This window comes from Necator americanus, chromosome X (genome assembly GCF_031761385.1).
Source record: "Necator americanus strain Aroian chromosome X, whole genome shotgun sequence".
NCBI classification, from domain to species: Eukaryota; Metazoa; Nematoda; class Chromadorea; order Rhabditida; family Ancylostomatidae; genus Necator; species Necator americanus.
This window is the reverse complement of record NC_087376.1, coordinates 19,899,619-19,918,711: the sequence shown is the minus strand read 5'-3', so window position 1 is coordinate 19,918,711 and position 19,093 is coordinate 19,899,619. Positions and strand designations below refer to the sequence as shown.

The following is a 19,093-nucleotide window of genomic DNA, read 5'->3' as shown; positions in this document are numbered from 1 at the left end:
TCTGTGCAAGCTCTCACAGAAGATCGAAAAGCTTGGGCAGAGCTGTGTTCAAGGACGGCACACCTCGGCGAAGATGCGGGTAACCGCGTCAGGCGATGATATCAGCCCGCCGATTAAGTCAAGTCACCATGACTGTTGTGTTTGCTACATTTCTCTTAGTTACTTGCTTTTGTTACGTTATCTTGCGAGAGATTTTTGTATCTTCTTCCTTCAAAGACGAAACCATATTCATCTAAAGTGTAGTTGCCATTCCACTTGTTCGTTCTGATTGTTAGATTCGTCCAAAGGTCGGTGGAGTTGACCTGCTAACAAATGACCCAAGCGAGAGGAAAGAAAATGAAGTCCTGAGGGCAGCTGAGCCTGAGGTTGGCCATCTCCAATTAATGACCATAGCTGTATCCAAGGAGAATCAGTGGTTGAACTGTCGACTTGTCTCTATTGAGCTTAATAGGAATGTTCAACTTGCGGTTGAACTCCATTTCCTCTTCACATAATGGCGAAGTGTCGAAGGATTTTGCCAATACATCATGTGTGAGGAGTGACAGAGACAGAGATTGTCCTTTAACATCCCAGACTTCTAGTTGAACCCTGTGGCATATTTTTTCTTGCACTTGTTCTGATCCGAACGTGTGTAGACGCAACTTTGTTTTTTCGAGAGTGAGATGATTAAGGTCGTCGGCGAGACTACTGTTGATGAAAGAGGACTCTGCTGCTGTGTCGAATAGGACGCCAATTTTCCTGAGACTTCTAGTTTTTGCATCCATCACCGTTAGTTCTCCACTTGGAAGGAATGTGCCGCTGGAGCTTTTTGTCCGCCGTACTGAATGTAGTTCGCAAATGACTGCCTCTTCTTGTGGCTTTGTGTCTTCACCGAACGAGCACCAACACGATGCCATGAGACCGGTCTCGCTGCTTTCTGGAATTTCGTTACATACACACCCACACATAAACACACACACATAAACACACGTACACGCGTGACAGAATAAGACCATTATTTTATTTAGCATGATAAAATGGAATTTGTAATGCTCTGATTTAACGGTTTTGATAGCAAGTTGATTTTAAAAAAATGGGTAATCATGTGCGTCATAATATAATTCTTTTTCAATTCAGTTTTCCAGCCTTCGCAACTATTATCACGTTATTTGTAATGACTGTGATTATTTTAATAATTTCAACTATAGAAGTAGTTGATGGTCCTCGTATTGAGTAGAAAAGCTTATTATTTTTCTTAAGCAGCACACGCTAAAGCAGGGCTGTACGCATTAGCTCAGAACGTATTGTATAATTTAGACTCTTTTTCTCGTCTTTGTACCTATGATTTCGCATTTTTCATTCGATGCCTTTCATTTGATTGGTATTTTCCAAACTATTTTAGGATCAAAAGATTTGAGATTTTCGCAAAATCCTTCAGAAATTTCTTCGCGTCATCTACTTTTCTAAGATTTTGCATGCCATTATATGTTTTTATTTAACCTCGTCCTTTCCTCTTTGCGCTGCGTTCTTCTTTTTCCCTCCTCTTTCGACCCGCCTTACGACCCCGCTCCTGCTCCCACACCCCTCTTACTACTCCCCGTTGAGAAATTCTCAACGCACGCGTATGCTAGGAGAGCTTCTTTTTGCTAGTTTTAATAGTTTCTTCCAATGTTTGGACATCTCCTCAAAAACTTCAGTTTGTCGAAATTGGATTTCTGCGCCTACTAGCTGCAAGACAACCAATATAGTTTGTGGGAAAGTTCTTTATCAGCTCTATCCTTTTAATATACTCTTGCACAAAAAAAGAATGAAAAACTATGAAAAACAAGAAGAAAGAGGCTCCGAGGAACTTGTCGCGATCTGCAAAACAAGAGGCAATACACACCTTCGCCGCAGACGCGATGCATCATTCGAATACAACACGTTTTACAACTGTACATGTTCGTACCCTACATCACATGAAGCCGTCAAACAGAAGATGTCATGTTTTAAATGTTTTGAAGCTCCCTTTTGACTTCAGAATTCTGGTGTAACTTGTTGTATTTTAGCTGATTGCTTCGAGTACAAATGGGCGTGTGTACATCGTGTCTACGGTTTATGGTAGATAGAGAAACAAATGTGAAAATCCATGGTGAGTTGTAAGTGATGGAACTTGTTCACTTCCAAATATGCAGTGAGCAATAGCAATATCCAATTCCAGCAATGACTCTTCTTTCCTAGCTTTAATAACCCAGCAATGGAAATGACTCATTAGGAGCACAACTCGATTACTATGACGCGTCAGTTTTAGGCTTTTGTTTAAACTTCTTTGCTTCAAAACTCGAGTGCTTCGGCAGAAATGACGTATTGTCAAAGTGATATATCCTTCGCTCCACAAACTCCGTCACAAACTTCTTACATTGCGATATTTTGCCCTATAGTTGACGCATCCAAGCACTGCCTTCCATCACTTCTGTGAGGTAAGAAAACTTCAAAAAAAAAACTACAAAAGTACGCTGAGGATAATATGTTCGTTAAACTTACTCACTTGCATCACCTTCACAACTCATATTTACCGTCCCATATTGGGGTGGACGTGACTATGGGCGTCGAATTGTGACGCACAACGATGGTACGCCCTCTGGCAGGGTCTCCCAAGCTGAGGAGTTCGACACCTCCGACATTCCGAGTCCTCGAAATCGGAAGCTTAGCCAAGAGTAAACGTATGGCAAGATTCACCTTCGTCTTGGTCGCAACGTGAGTCCCTGATCCATATGGGTTAGCGACGATAAGTAATGAAAGCTAAGCTCGCAGTGGCAGTCCTGCTTATTATGAAGAAAAGTCTACTTGTCACTCCGCATACACACTGCTTCAGTACCGTGCGCACTGATCCCTCCCCTCTGACATGTCGGGCAATATGGCGAACGGTGAAAGGCGTTCAAAGCTGAGGTTGCTCAGGACGTCTCTCATTCTGTACCAAGGCGACACACACACGACTCGCCATGGAGACTGTCTCACGCTTTGTTCGTACAATGCGAAAACAATTTTTACGCTGATATACATGCTCTTCTCAAAATGCAAAATGTAGGTGGTGCTGGTTTTGTTGTGCATCCATTTGTCGTCCATCTCGTTGATTCTCACGGGATCCCGTCACCTCCTCAGACAATTCTTAGCCTCCGCCTTCTGGGTCCAAAAATCCACTAGCATCGCTAATTGCTAATCACCAACATCAGCAGATGATTCCGAAATGGACGCGTTTTATGAGGAGCTGGAGAAAGTGATCACCAACGAGAAGTCCTTTTACAAATTTATTGTCGGAGACTCCGAAACTAGGAAAGGGGACCGAAGAGCAATATAGATATGGAAGAGTCTGACTAGGGAACCGGAATGAAAACGATAATCGTCTCGACGAGCTGTTGTTTTTCACTCGCCTCTTTCCTTTTTCATGAAGAGAGATCATCGTCGGTGGACATGGGAATCGCCCATAGGCACGACATGTCCTGAGATCGATCGCATACTCACAAACCGCAGGTAGTGTCTACTTGACAACTCGGTAGTAGAATCCTTCTGTAGCGGTTCTTATCACCGCCTGGTTGGTGTAAAAATACAACCTAACCACAGAGTAAAAAAGAACATCTGCTATCGGCAAAGGAGGAATTAAGTCATAAAAGACGATTGCATACCCAAGAACTCCTTGATTCAAGGTTATTAACACATCAAGGAGGACCCACACGTCGACTTCGACCTACTGCTCCGAGGACTGCGAGGCTGTGCTGAACGTGCCTCGAAGCCGCGCACGACAAACTTGGATCGAATTTCGAAGACCACCAAGGAATTGTTGGAAAGAAGAAGAATTTTGAGGCTTGATGTGAATCCATCGCATATTGAGCGGTTAGCTGCAAACACTAGTTGCAAAAAAGCGTTGCAAGAGGATCTTTCAAAATAGGGGTGGAATAAGATTCCGGAAGCAGGACAAAGAAGAGTGATTCTGAAGAAGTGTCGCAGGGACGCCCGCGAATCTAATGTTCCGCTGACAGTCTTTCTGGTTGAAGACGGGATCCGTACTTCTTCATGTCGTGAGATAAAAATCTTCATGGAGAGGTTCTATTCGAAAGTTCTCTGTTCGCCAATACTTTCGTCAAGAACAATCATCCCCACTGGTGAACCTCCATTACGGATTCTTCCTTCGGATGTGCGAGTCGCGATCAACAGCATGGAACTTGGTACAACCCGCGGACCTGATTTTATACCTGCAAACCCCCTTCAAGGTGTGACCATCCGCTTCAGGAAACTTTTGCGGTGCACACGAGGTCGCCTATTCAGAAAGGAAAGATCTCGGACTAGTGAAAGACCTCAAAACCGTTATATATACAAAAGTTATACACAAGAAAGGAGACCGAGAGGACCTTTGGAATTACTATCCGACATGCATGCCGAGCATCTTGTACAAAATGCTCATCAAGATCATCCTCATGCGTATCCAGGAAGCTGGATAAAGCCCATCCTCAAGAGCAAGTTAGATTCCGTAAGGGTTTCAGCTGCATGGATCACATCCAAACCGCATCAAGAGTAACAGAAGTTTGCCAGGAATTCCATCTCCCCCTTGTTCTAATCTTTTTCAACTCTGAGAAAGCTTTCGAGAGCACAGGAACGAATGAAATACTGTCAGCCCTGTCGATCAAAGTGTGGTCGCTTCATATGTGAAGACATTAGCTAATTGCAACGATCGATGAACCACTACGATACAGCTTTCCCGCCGCCCCGTCACCCTAACCATTGGAAAGAGAGCACGGCAAGGTAATACTATATCGCCGAAGCTGTTTCTGGCTGCATTACAATGGATAATTAGACCACTTGCTTAGGAACAAAAATCATACGTGCTGCTGAAAGATCCCTCTCCAACATTCGTTCTGCATAGACATCGTCTTCTTCTTAAGAAGTACCAATAAAACAGAAACAATGCTCAAGTAATTAAACGAAGCAGGGAAGAGAATGGTAGTGCGATGAAGAACGCCTGCGACGACGGAGGAGTACAACTTGAAGGCTTCCAAATCGTGGAAACTTCGTCATACGTATACCTCGGACCTTCTATGAATATGTAAAACGACTTGAAGGAAGAACTGAATGGAAAGATGAGATTTGGGCAGCATTTGCATTCGTCAGGAAAGCTACGGACCAACTGACGGAGCAAGATCTTCGTGCCCATCTGTTTGACTCGACAGTTCTTCCAGCGCTCGGTTACGCAGCGGAGACGTGGGCAGACACCGCTGCCACGTCTAGGAAGCTACTTACTACTCACAGAGTCCTTGAGAAATGTCTTCTGAAGTTAAGCCGGCGCACACAACACCTCGCCGGTCTTTGCAGCTCCGACTTAAGAGGAATTTCCCCTCTTCGCGACCCAGCGGTATATATATTGAAAGCAAAGCATAGATGGGCCCTTCACATTATGAGAAGAATGGACGATAAACGCCCTCGAGGGAGACCGCCAACGAGATGGGTGACGTATTCGCTGCACGAATGGTCCAGCGAAGAGCTCAGCTGGATACGGCTCAAGGACCACGTCAACGTCATATGGCATTCATTTCCCAGCTTTCTTTGAGCTTATTCGTCTAAAGCAACAGAAGAATTATAAGCAGTACCACATAGATTTTCGCGACGCGAAAGGATTGATGCAAGGAGCGTAGTCTCGCATAAGCGGATGTTAGTTTAGATACGAGTATACATACATAACCACAAATCATATAAATATGGAAACTCACAGATAAGTTGGTATTATCCGGATACGAATTTTAAACCATATAGATGGGGAGGTAATAAACGGTGGACGGGTCCTTTAGTTAAGATGTTAGGCGTTATACTTCAATACTCTTAGCCCAAATCTTGACCACTCCCATTAAAGACTGAAGTTGAAGCAAGTGACTGGCTCAAGCTACTGCGATCGACGTCGTAAGGCCTGAGTTCAAGTCCTAGGAGCCAAAACAGAGGGTAAAGGCAGCATACCACGAATGTGACGTGGTGAGGGAATCCGCCGAAAAGCTAGAGATAGAGTTGTAGATTGCGGCATCCGAGGTAGTTTTGCTCAACTCATCTTAATCGTCGAAACAAGAATAGCTTGGAAGACGCGGATTTTTTATGATGATTTCAGTTACAACGAGCCACCCTTGTGCACGCGCCATTCACGTGAGAACGGTCGAACATTTATAAGGTCTCCTCGCCAGCCGATTCAAGTGAGAACAATGAGTCGGCTGCTAAGGGGACCAGGACGTGTACATAGAGGCGCGTTCTAACGCATCTCGTAGGAGGCGGTTCCCACGTCGTTTTTACGACGATTAAAGAGAACAGAGCGGAACCACCCTAGATCCTGCAATCCTCATCACCACCTTTTCCTGCGGATTCCCTCATCATCAAATTCGTGATATGCTGGCTTTAAGGGTACTATGGTAGAATCTACCTGGGCGGGTGTAGTGCAGCAGTTAGAGGTTCCACTTCCTGCACGATCGATCGGAGGTTCGAATCTGTTCTAATGCTCACCAAGCCTTTCATTCCTTCGGGGTCGATAAATTGGTACCAGACTTGTCTGGAAGGATAAAAACACTGACCTGACACATTGGCTAGCCACCGCAAGTCATTGTATAGGCCAGTTACACGTTCGTAAACCTCAAACGATTTTGAATTGAAGTAGACGTGGGAGCGCATCCCAAGCGGATTGAACAACGCAGAATCTAGGCTACCAGGTTTCCGGACGCAGGGCCCTGAGAGCTGGAGATACGGCTCGGCCCACTGACCTCCTCAACTAGGCTAGTGCCAATACGGCTAACCTCATGCTTTTGGTACTTAGTATATATTAGTATATTGGTATATATTTTAGTACCTCCGATACTGTTATGATGCGAATATTTTATTATGTCGCGTTGTATGTTATTGTTTGCGAAATGTGGGAGGTTGCACTCACCACAATACATCTCACACCTCAACCAACCACTCATGGCTTATAGTGCTTCACTTTCATGAGATTGGTTTCTATTATATATTTCTCCGTGAAGTAGACTGACTTCGATGACTGTAATGAGGAGGTCGCTGATCTGTCTTGTGGGGAAATGCACTTGGAAGGGGGAGGGGGGTGGGGCATTCAACCGCGACCTTATTTCTGGGAGCTCTATCTCCCTCTTTCTCACAGTAACTGTAGTTTACATGTCATAGATCCTTTAGGACTAATGCTAAGTTTTCAGGGTCCCAGCTGATCTAGTTATCCACTTCCAGAAATAAGAGCGCGGTTGAGTGCTTCTTCTACTTGCTACCGGATCATACTCCTGCATCGCGCACAGATCGATCTGACGTCGAGCAAGTGCGACCACTAGATTGCAGTTGCCATGATAATTCGACGACGACTCAACGCTGCGATAAGTCTTGACAGATTGGTAAGTATTAGGAACCACCTAATTACATTCCGACGATGAACGCTCACTTGCATCTGAAACGTCTGCATATGTTTTTTTCTCTTAATATGATTTATGGTTTTAGCCGCGCGATGCGAGAGAGTGTTTGGGGGATCTTCCTTTTCATTTGACCACCGAAGGGTGGAAACTTTCGTCACCCTAATCGTTTACTGAGCCCAAAATCCAACGCGTGACGCACCTGTTTTTTGGAAACTTCCTTTCCTCTCTTCTCTTCTTCTTCCTAGCGTTTGTCCCGCGTTGTTGCAGGGTCCGCTTTTCTGCTTCTTGTCTTCCATTTGGTTCTATCCATTGCATCAGCCGTACACAAACGTGCATCTATCATATCCAGCTTCACACGGTCTAACCAGCGAATCTTTGGCCTCCCGCGCGGCCTCACTCCTGAAACGTCGAGCTTCAGAGCGGTTTTGGCAACAGAATCTTCCTCCCGCCGCAATACGTGACCAAACCATCTCAGTCGCGCCTCCTTCATCTTCTCAGTTATCGGGACGACACCGAAGATGGAGCGCACAGTGTCGTTGGATACTTTCTCTTTTAACGTCACACCTATCGTCCACCTCAACATCCGCATCTCCATAGCGTGCAGCACTCTTTCCAAGGCTTTCGTTGTCGGCCAGCACTCGCATCTGTAAAGGGCAACAGGACGCACAACCGTCCTGTAGATCTTCGACTTCACTCGAACAGGGACTTTCTTGTCGCACAGTACCCCTGTTGCCATTTTCCATTTCATCCATGCAGCATTAACACGTGCTCGACCTTCTTGATCAATGTCGCCTGTGGAAGTCACTTTGGATCCAAGGTACTTGAAGCAGTTCACCTTGTTTAATTCGGTGCCATCAACACGAATTGAACCATCCTCTATCCTTGGTCCGCACTCCATGTACTCAGTTTTTGATGTGTTGAGGCGCAATCCATATTGCTGCAGCTGATCCTTCCAAGACTGCACTTGTTTCTGAAGATCATCTCGAGACTCCGACGCGAGCATGACATCGTCGGCAAAGAGTAGAGTCCACGGATGCTGCTTCTGGATTTCCTTCGTTATCGTGTCCATGCACAGTATGAACAGCAGAGGTGAGAGGGATGAACCCTGATGAACCCCTACTCGTACAGGGAATGGCCTGCTTGTTCCAACAGCACATCGTACAACGCTGGTAGGCTTCGCATAAAGCAGCTTCGTCCACCTCACATATTCTTCTGGTACTCTATGCGACCTCATGGACAACCATAACAGCTCATGTGGGACACGGTCGAAAGCTTTCTCGAGATCGAGAAAAGCAAGATGCACACTGCGGTTCTTCTCTCGATGTTTCTCCAGGAGGATTCGGACAGCATGGATAGCATCTATAGTGCTGCAGTCCTTCACAAAACCGCACTGGTTGAGTGAAACGCTAACAATTTTGCTCAGACGAGCTTCCAGGACACGCTCAAAAATCTTCATCGTATGGCAGAGCAGTCGTATAGGCCTGTACGAGGTGCAGTCAGCAATGTCTCCTTTTCCTTTCCAGACAGGCACGGTCACGGAAGTTTGCCAAACGTCTGGAGTCCGTCCTTCTGCAACGATCTTGTTAAATAGAGTTGCGAGCCACATGGACCCTCGATCTCCTAGCAGTTTCCAGATATCAACAGGTATGTCATCAGGACCGGTTGCCTTGTTCGACTTCATTTTTGCGAGGGCAGCACTGACTTCGACGGCAGTAATTGGTAGAACAGGACCCTCGACGCTGGGAACAGTTGGGATGGGAGGACGACAGAACTCTTCGTTACACAAGTGATTGTAGTAGTCTCGCCACCTCTCCAGGATCTGACTAGAGCGGCGCAGAACGACTCCATCAGCTCCCTTAACGATCTTTGTGTGCTCCATATCCAACGTTGAGCGATGACGCGCGCCTCCCGCTCGCCCTCCTCTGGTATCAAGCATGTCGTACACAGCCTTGTAGCGGTCTGACTTCGCCTTGGAGACTGCCTTCTTAGCCTCCCTTTTCGCCGCTAGGTAAGCACCCCGATCTTCAGGCTGACGCGTCCTCCACCAGAGCTTATACTTGGACTTCTTCTCACGAATTGCCGCCTGAACTTCCTCGTTCCAAAACCACGTAGCCTTTTGTACCTTTGGCTTACCTAGAGTTGTCTTTCCCAGAGTGTTTTCCGCGGTCAAGCGTATAACGCTGGAAGTAGACAACCACATTTCCTCCACACTACGAGTAGGGTGGGGAAGTGTAGATGGAGCCACGGACGCGAAAAATACCTCCTTTCGATCCTTCAGATTCCACCATTTGATGCGCTGTGTTTCAGTCCTTGGATGTCTCTTCCTTGGACGGGAGATTTTCAAGTCCATAACGAGCAGATGGTGTTGGGCAGCGACATGATCTGTAGGGATGACTTTTGAATCCTGCAGAAGTCGGCGATCTCGTCGGCGTAACATCCAGAAATCTATTTGTGTTTCACGACCGCCGCTGGTGTACGTGATCAAATGCGATTTTCTTTTCCGATACTGCGTTTTAGCAATGATCAAGTCACTTGCAACAGCATACTCCAGCATTCGCAACCCGTCTTTACGAGCTCCATAGCCGTATCCACCATGACAACTCTCGAATCCGTCTTTCCGGGAACCGACATGTCCGTTGAAGTCTCCTCCGACTAAAAGTACTTCTTCGCTTTCCAGGGATTGGACGTACTGCTCCAGATCCTCCCAAAAGCTTGCCTTCTCTTCTTCACTCCAGTCCGCCTGTGGCGCATAAGCAGAGACGACTCGCAATTCCACTTCTCCTGTATCTACTTTTACAGCCATCAAGCGATCCGATAGTCGATCCACCGCTGCGACGCTATTTCTAAACGACTCGTTCAATATGATACCAACGCCATTGCGATTTGATGTGCCGTGGTAGATCAGCTTGTAGCCATCGCCTAATTCCCTTGCTTTGGAGCCTTTCCAGCGAGTCTCCTGTACACAACATATGTCAACACGGCGTTTTCTGAGACTGTCTGCCAGTTCACGACTTCTTCCAGTAAGCGTCCCAACGTTAAGTGTTGCCAAGCGCACTGGATGTTGCTGGCGATGGCGGACTAACTTCTTTGGCCGGCTTCGTCCTCTAGCCAGTAGCCCTCGCATATTTGCCCGGGCGAGGACAATGCGCGTCGCTTCTGGGGTACGCCCTAGCTTCTGAAGAACACATAGTAGACATTAGCAGTATGACGCGACGGGGATGTTGTCCTTGGTCGGTTTGTCGCACTAGCAAGCTAGCAGCCTGGCACCGGAATCGTCGTACTACCTCCTCACTTAGCTAGCCTGTAGCCTTGGCCCAAGGACCGGGCTACTAGCCGGACACCTTTGTGGCATGGTTGAATCTGCCGAGACGAAGTCTCGCCACCATAGCTGCCCGACGGCCAGGGCCACCGCTTCCTTTCCTCTCTACCAAAGAAAAATAAAAGGGGATTTTGAAAGCTGGGACGAAATTCGCCTAAAACACGTAGGAAATATCATACTTTAAGGATGTCGTTGGAGAACTGAAAGCAGACTTGAGGCTTGTGATAAGAACGATGTTTGCGCCTCTGTTCCTCACTATATTCCAAATGGAATTACAACATCCGAAACTTGCGATAAATGCGATCAACAATGCTACCTGTAGCTGTTAGCAAAAATTGTTGTCTCATTATCATCGCAAAATCACTATGAAATTTATCTCCAATTTTTGAAAGAAGACTTGCTAAACGTAGTAACATTTAGTAATTGAACCCACATCGGTTGAACATTCTGTTGTCGCTCCTACCTTGCAACGGGTTCAAAGCGAGCGGTCCGGTCCTACATTACAGGCATGCTTTTTGACTTTTTGACTGCATTCTGGTAAGTGCAAACAACCGTTATTGACCTGTTCAGGTGCCTGATGTACATAGAACACATCGAGAAATGTCGAAGTGGTCGTGTGGAAAAGAATAAGAATGAGTTTCTCAATCCAGTATAATTCGTTCTTCATGGAAATTGTTCAAGAAGAAAATAAATAATCAAATGCAGTTCCTAAGAACGCGATTGTTGTAATTTTCAAGTTTTTTTAATGCTCGGAATGATTCATAATAGGTGTCAGGCCATTTCGACCACATGGACAATATGTGTTCCCCATCACACGACATTTCCACGACTGCAAGAATAGATGTTAGAATCATTTTTATGGTAAAGACTAAACGACAACAAGGAGAGAAAGTCGAGGGAGTGGTTTATTCAAGTTCCCTTTCCTGTATTTTTCTGTTTATGGATTGTATATGAATATGGAAAAGATTGTTTCGTGGATTTCGTGGAGTTTACCATTGAAAGTTTTTAATGAATATTATTGCTGCTATAAAGAAGCGATAACCTGTTTGGCATTATACAATCTCCCTGCTACCCTGCGATGCGGCAATGCCTTCCATTTCAATTCGGAATCGCTTGAGCTTTATAGCTTTATGGACTCGTGTGCAGAACGTGTATTTAGAACGAAGTCGAATCATCGGCCATTCATTCATAGTTCTTACCAAATCTCCACTCACCAACGGCTACTTCTTACGACAACCAACTAATCAATGGAGAGTTTTCCATTTTCGAACTCCCTCCATCTTTTAACTAATCTGTCTCGCCAATAATCGCTGGGTTCGAACCCATCGTTTTTGAATTTTGCAATCCATTTGCAAGCACCTACAAGTCTGCACGTCCGGCTAACGCCAGACTTCAACTTCTTTTGGTGCTCACTTCGCTTGCCTTCTCTAATCAATAAAAATTGGAAGTAATGACACTTTCTGTAAATTTTTGCTGCAGAACAGCAATTGACATGGAATGATGTGCAAACGTGATAATATGTAAAGGTCATCATCATAGTGAATGAAATTACGTGAAGGTCATCATCATGGCGAAAAAATTAAACGATGAAACGTTTCTAAGTCAGGTCACGTGATCTGTTAGCTACTTAGCCACTTTGCATGCATGCTCTGTTTCACGCTTGCTTCCAACTTCTGAAGGATGTTATGAATCTGAGGCAAACATGCTTGAAACATGCGAAGGATTAGAAAGGGACGACACGCAACACATGCAGTTATAACGGCTATAAAACTGTTCGTAACATTCCATTCACTTCCTGACAAATCTGCTTGGAATTATTGCCGGATGCTAGTGCACTAATAGTTGCGCTTATTCCAAATTTTGAGTCGTCACACCAAATATGTAGCTCATAGCGTTTACTGGCGTCAGTGCACAAATTTCATGCCATCGGACCTGTCTCACCTCCTTTCATTGCTTTCTTGCAGCGGTGCGCCAATTCAACGTCGTGGTACCCGTCTCTCCGTTCTCTGATATTTCGCTCCACAAACATGCATATATACACGCGACAGACAAAACCTTTTATTTTAAAACACGACATTCCTTCATTCTAGACCGCTATAACTTCTAAGCTTTTTTGGTCTTCGTCCCCAACCGTTATCATGCGAGCGATTCCGAAGAAATGATCCGGCAAACAAGATGAGCTTAACGTATAGAGGAGTGGACATACGGAGAAGTACATTTTGGTGGTTGCCCAAACATGCAACTCGTCTCACTTTATTTTACTGTTTTCTGGCGTTGGTGCACTATGACATAATAGGACCCGTCTTACCCTTTCTATTTTCTGGAGCCGACGCAACTAAATGACTCCGAGGGATACTTTTCGCTGCCCTTTAGTGCCAACATGCCTAATTTTGGATGTTAGACACGTGCCACCGAATTCTACTGCTTTCTGTAGCAGGAGCATCAATCTTAGCCCCAGAAAGATGGAGTGGAACCAGTATCAGCACATCACATTCTGGCACTGGTTCATCTATCTGACGCTGACAGATCCGTCCCACCCATCGTAGTATTTTCCAGCGTAGGCACACGATGGCACTCTGTCGTTGTGAGACTCATGCCACCCTATCTTTCTACGCTCTTGCATCGGCGCACCACTTCAACATCGAAAAGCTCGCTTCTTTGCCTACTGATGCCAACCCGCTCATGTGACGTGAGACCCATCCTACCCCGATCTCACTATGTCGTGTGATTATGTTCAGGATTTCACCTTAAAATCGTTAAATAGTGAAAGCGGAAGTTTGTTTTATCTTTGGTCTACGTAGTTCTTTTTCATGATACCATGAAGAAACCAAAGCATTGGAAACTCTGCAATTCTTTACAAGAAAAAGAACACATGGAACAAAGTAAAAAACATAATCCACATAGAAAAAATCATCAACGAAGCAAAGCAACTTATCGTGCAAATGTTAATAAAGATGAAAACATTAAAAGAAGAAAGAAGGCAAGGATCTAATCTAATTAATTAAACTTACAATTAAATAAATAAAAGAAACAGAAATAAATTTGATTAAACCATAACAAGCTTTCACATTTAATTCTTTTTTTGCGTATTCAACTGAAACTCTCAGACGTCATGTATACTGAACTCTGTTCAGTGTTTTTAGCGTTCAACGTGCTTCTGTGGAATGTATTCCGACTTAAGGCTGTATACTTTGCACAACTCTGCATGACATCTGTGGAATTCCTGTATGTTTTGCACAATTCTGCGAAGCATCTGTGAATTCCTTTGCTATCAGGATCCGGTATATAAGCTGCGCGTAATTCCACAAGACAGTCTATCATTGCTCTTGCTACTCATCACTGTCCCTCTCTCACTATGCTCTTTTTCTCGCGTTTTCTCATTTTATCCGTACAATCTAGCACTATAAGATAGGATTGGGAATGTAGCATTCAGTTGTTGTCGCCATTATGTTAATTTCGTATGTTATTCGCTACTATGTTAATTTCGTATGTTATTATTTTGTACTATAAAGGTTTAATTACACAAGTTTGAATGAGTACAAGCGAGTACTTTTATTTTACGGCATCGACCAAAATCAAATTACTGGTGCATTGGATCCACGAAAAACACAGAGTCGCCACACAGTACAGGTACGACGCTTATACTGCATGCATATTTGTGACTGTGCGCAAAGGTTGATTTCTGTGATTTCATCGATTGGGTACTATCGTCAGCACTTGCATTAATTTTCGTGCACTATGACGTCTACAGTCCCAGTATTTAAAGGACTCTCAGCTGAGCGTTGTCAAACTATTCTGGACTGGTTGCGCGATAATGCCACATTAGTTAGCACTCCGCCCGACGATGAGTCAGCGAAGCAGGAACGCATATATCACGTTCACCTAACACTCAAGACTAGTGACGATCACGTAAACCTTCTGGAGTTATCATTGCTAAGCTCGCTAAAGCTTATGGTGACCTCGAAGAACATTCCGAAGAGGATGATGAGCAGTTCTACAAGTATATGGAAACTGCACAGGACGCCATTATGAAACTCCATGCGCACAAATCGAAACTTCAACATATAGCGCACGTCAGCGCTAATAATAGCATAGAGAGCGGAGCTGAGCGAAGACGCACTACTGCGTCAATAATGACGCCTCTTTTGGTGAGTGTACTCCCACAAATACCAATCCAAATTTTCACTGGGAAGAGGTGGGAATGGGACAATTTCTGGGCCGTTTTTCAAGCTAACGTGCATGGCATGACCAAAATCTTACAGAACTTCAGAATTTCGAAAATTTTCTCGTAGAATCGAATAGGTGCCTTAAGTGCGGTTCACCAGCTCATAGAGCCTCATCGGTTCCTGCGACAACTGCCGCAGCTGTGAAGGTAGACACCACACAGTATTATGCACTAAAGGCCCAACTTCTTGGAAGAGCGAAGAAGTGCGGTTCAAAGTTCAACGGTTTTTTTGCTAGATAAAGAACAGAAAATGAGAAGGCTCACATCAGGGAAGCCACCGGTCAAAACCACAGAAAGGTCTGCGAAACGACCACAGAGTTTCTCAGTACAGCACGTCATTGCGACGGAAGCAAAAGAATCAGAAGTTCCATCTGATGAGGTCACCACATCAGAGACCTTTGAACAGGGTGATCTACCATGTAAGGACACCGTGGTACTACACACGAATAATAGATCACACAATATCAACAGAGGATCCAAGAGAGTCATCCTACTAGCTGGTTCAGCACGAGTATTATATATCAAAGAGTGGATGAGACAAGTCACTGTATTACTCGATACGGGCTCAGAACTCTCCTTTATTGACGAGTATCTTACCCAAGAACTCGGACTCCCCGTAGTGGGCAGAAGATTAATAAATATCTTTAGATCAGCAATTCTCACACCGAAGGAATGTGACAACACTACACTTGTGCGACCTAGAAGGGATAAAACACAATGTGCGCGTACACAGCAATAACCTCATAACTGGCACTATTGAACAAGCGGGTCTGGATCAAACAGATCTTGATTTTATTAAAAAAAAAACAAGAAATTGCGTTATCACCACCGATGAAGCAAAAAGTTTTGCAACCGCAAATATTACTAGGTTGCGATTATTTGTGGAATTTCATGATGCCAATAAGTCTGCTTATTCATCTTGCGGGACTTACGCTGATACCAACGAAATTCTGATACATCACCAACGGACAGCAAAACAGGAAAGTTAGCAGAATGACGTCGGTTCTCACAATCCAAGAGTCCAGCTCCTAAAAGGAAATGTGGGATCGTTACTGGTCTTTGGAATCATCAGGAACTGAAGAAGGCACAGGATTGCGGCACAACGATCTTCAAATAATCAGCGATCGCGTTCTCAAAAATTTCAAGAACACTATTCAAAAAAGAGAAGGTGGATACTATGTTAGATTACCCTGGAAGGAGATACATCCTACTCTGCCAGATAATAAGTTACTAACAATAAAACGTCTGGAGAAAGTTCTTGAAGTATACGCGCACAATCAAGCGACTCTGAAGCAATATGACAACATTTTTTAAGAGCAGCTCGAAAAGGGAATTATCAAAAAGGTATCTCCTGATGACCCCATTGAGGGGTCGATAGTTCACTCCTTGCCGCACCAGGCGGTCATCACGGCACTGAAAGAGACAACGAAAATGAGAATCGTCTTCGACGCTTCAACGCACTACAAGGATTCACAGTGCCTCAACGATGTCCTTTATCAGGGTCCACCATTATTGCCCGATATGGTAGGAGTGCTTCTACAGTAGAAGAAGGAAAAGACGCGGACTCGCGTCTTTTCCGTCTTTTTTTATAACTAGCCTCAGTTTTATCCTTATTATAAGATCTGTACATCAATAGATTCGTTAGCGTGAACTCTACCGAACGAATGTAATTATAGCTTTAAAGACTTATCAGGGAAACAGTTTTCGAAAAAATCACCTTCATTACACATTAGCAAGGCTGAGTCCGAGATAATTACCCCCCAAGGATGTATGATTTTTGACGTGAACAATTTCTTCGAATAGTGAAATGATGGTTACATATTCGTAATCTACATAATATTGCGAACAGTTAGATATCTCTCACAACTATAATTCCACGACTATGAAAAATTTGTTAGTTTGACTAAAGTGACATGTTTCAGCTCCAGGAACGACTGACATTACCAGCTTAAAAATTACTTTCTTACAAAATCTGCAAGAAAATTACTTGTTGTAGGATGACCATATCTCTAAATTTTCCAACTCCCCAGGCGTTTCTGTTTTTTGCAGCTAAAGTTACAACTTCGGTATTTCTTACTCTGATTTTTGGCAGTTCGTAAATCGCTAACAAATTAAGTTTGCCATCTGTCGGCACCATACAATAGAAAACAATCTTTGTACTACGATTTGTTCTGATTTTTCTATAATATGTCTCAGCTGCGGTCAGTTTTGAACCTGGAGAGATACAAAACGTTCCATGTATTTTTACAGAAAGCGTTTTTTTTTTGCGAGTCATTGGAAGTTTCTTCAAATATCAAGTGAATATGTTTGTTCAGGAGGAGATCTGTTGAATGGTGTCGATTCCAAAAAATTCTGCATCTTTTCAATTTTTATCACAAACTACTACTTAAAAACACGCTACGGCTGTGTTACGCATTGATTACTACATTTGAAAACAATAGAATAACTACAGAGAAGAACGGCTCGTGAGTCAGAAGCAATGATGAGGCTTCCTAGAAGGCAGGATTATAATGTAATATAATACCGTGTTTATTCTGTCACATGTATGTTAAGAAATTCCAGATATCTGACGTGAGTTCATGACGTCGAAATGGCGCTTCGGCACTGAAAAGCGACGAAATAGGGTGAGATGGGTCTCACAACGTCGGAATGGTACGGCGCAGTGCAGCAATATGCATAATAACAGCGAGTGGATTTCTCAAAACGAAATTAAGACGTCCTTAACCATTTCATCGGCGTGAAAACTGTGAAAACATACGTTGAATTTCACTTCTAAGTACTCCACCACACGTACATTGCCGTGTGCGTTTGCCTCACCATATTGGTAGCATCCCTTCTTTAGAAATTAGAAACGTGCATTCAAACGGCTGCTTAAATAGTACCTAACAAGTTACGTGATATGAAGAGGAGACTTAGCAACGCGATGATGATGTTCACGTCATTTCAGGTTAGCACATCATTTCCTGCTGATTTTTGAAAAAATGAGAAAAACTACCTCGTATACTTCTAAAATGTTGAGACATCAAAACGATATAGATAAAATTGAGTTTGAATATTCTCTTGATGTGTTATGGAGGCATTTAGGAAGGGAATTGAGAAACTTCATATATATATATATATATATATATATATATATATATATATATATATATATATATATATATATATCGCCCCATCATGATGTGCAGATCGGAGACTTGGGCAGCACCATCTGCGGTGATGAAGAGACTTGATTGCACGGAACGAAACCTGCTCAGGCGGCTACTTGGCTACTTTTGGCCTAGGGTATGCCACAGTGAGAATCTTTACGCAGAAATTGATGTGGTATACCGACGGATGACACGTGGAAGACACCAACATCTTTCACCACCAGGCGAGACGTAAGGTTTCGCAGAATATGGAATAGCGACGAATGGGTTGATTCTCGCAGAAGATCGAGAAGGTTGGGCAGAGCTGTGTTCAAGGACGGCACACCTTGGCGAAGATGCGGGTAACCGCGTCAGGCCATGATGTCAGCCCGCCGATTAAGTCAAGTCATATATATATATATATATATATATATATATATATATATATATATATATATATAACATATATTATCTATATCCACGCCGAGTGTCCTCAAGTCCTCGTTCACCACCTCAGTCCAGAGCTTCCGTTTTCGGCCAGATGGCTTCTTCCAGCTCGAACCCGACAAACTCCTCAGAACTCGTTGAACAAGGCGATCTGCTAGTCTCCTTAATATATGACCAAAGAAGCAAGACGATTTACTTTAGCCACTTCCGATGGTGGTGCAAGATGTTGGTGTCTTCCACGTGTCATACGCCGGTATACCCATCAATTTCTGCGTAAAGATCTTGTGGCGTACCCTAGGCCAAAAGTAGCCAAGTAGCCGTCTAAGCGGCTTTCGTTCCGTGCAGCCAAGCCTCTCCATAACCGTTGATGGTGCTGCCCAAGTCTCCGATCCGCGCATCATGATGGGGCGAATTGCGGATAGGTAGACTCGCAACTTGACTTCGTTGGTAATGGCCGTCGACCACAGGCTTTTCGTTAAGGAATTAATCCAGAAGTGGCCTTAGCGCATCTTTGCTGAATACCTTTCTCGTAGCTGCCGTTGTTCTTCAGCATACAGCCCAGGTAACAAAACTCATCGAC

General features: G+C 44.2%; 6 protein-coding genes across 6 annotated transcripts; 3 read left to right on the top strand and 3 right to left on the bottom strand.

Moving 5' to 3' along the window:
• Positions 1 to 380: 380 nt before the first annotated feature.
• Positions 381 to 896, bottom strand: RB195_024279 (uncharacterized protein; the record flags this gene model as incomplete). The annotated part of the gene is made up of 1 exon (XM_064211990.1): positions 381 to 896. One exon carries the CDS (start codon positions 894 to 896, stop codon positions 381 to 383), a length of 516 nt encoding a protein of 171 aa, XP_064067871.1.
• A 1,691-nt stretch (positions 897 to 2,587) lies between these two features.
• RB195_024278 (uncharacterized protein) lies at positions 2,588 to 5,557 on the top strand (the record flags this gene model as incomplete). Its single annotated transcript, XM_064211989.1, has 2 exons — positions 2,588 to 2,715; positions 5,002 to 5,557. The coding sequence occupies 2 exons, from the start codon at positions 2,588 to 2,590 to the stop codon at positions 5,555 to 5,557; spliced, it is 684 nt and encodes a 227-aa protein (XP_064067870.1).
• Positions 5,558 to 7,635: 2,078 nt separating this feature from the next.
• RB195_024277 (uncharacterized protein) lies at positions 7,636 to 10,518 on the bottom strand (the record flags this gene model as incomplete). The annotated part of the gene is made up of 1 exon (XM_064211988.1): positions 7,636 to 10,518. One exon carries the CDS (start codon positions 10,516 to 10,518, stop codon positions 7,636 to 7,638), a length of 2,883 nt encoding a protein of 960 aa, XP_064067869.1.
• A 3,933-nt stretch (positions 10,519 to 14,451) lies between these two features.
• RB195_024276 (uncharacterized protein) lies at positions 14,452 to 14,745 on the top strand (the record flags this gene model as incomplete). Its single annotated transcript, XM_064211987.1, has 1 exon — positions 14,452 to 14,745. One exon carries the CDS (start codon positions 14,452 to 14,454, stop codon positions 14,743 to 14,745), a length of 294 nt encoding a protein of 97 aa, XP_064067868.1.
• Positions 14,746 to 15,188: 443 nt separating this feature from the next.
• Positions 15,189 to 15,677, top strand: RB195_024275 (uncharacterized protein; the record flags this gene model as incomplete). Its single annotated transcript, XM_064211986.1, has 1 exon — positions 15,189 to 15,677. One exon carries the CDS (start codon positions 15,189 to 15,191, stop codon positions 15,675 to 15,677), a length of 489 nt encoding a protein of 162 aa, XP_064067867.1.
• Positions 15,678 to 18,579: 2,902 nt separating this feature from the next.
• Positions 18,580 to 18,914, bottom strand: RB195_024274 (uncharacterized protein; the record flags this gene model as incomplete). The annotated part of the gene is made up of 2 exons (XM_064211985.1): positions 18,580 to 18,675; positions 18,807 to 18,914. 2 exons carry the CDS (start codon positions 18,912 to 18,914, stop codon positions 18,580 to 18,582), a joined length of 204 nt encoding a protein of 67 aa, XP_064067866.1.
• Between the last annotated feature and the right edge of the window lie 179 nt (positions 18,915 to 19,093).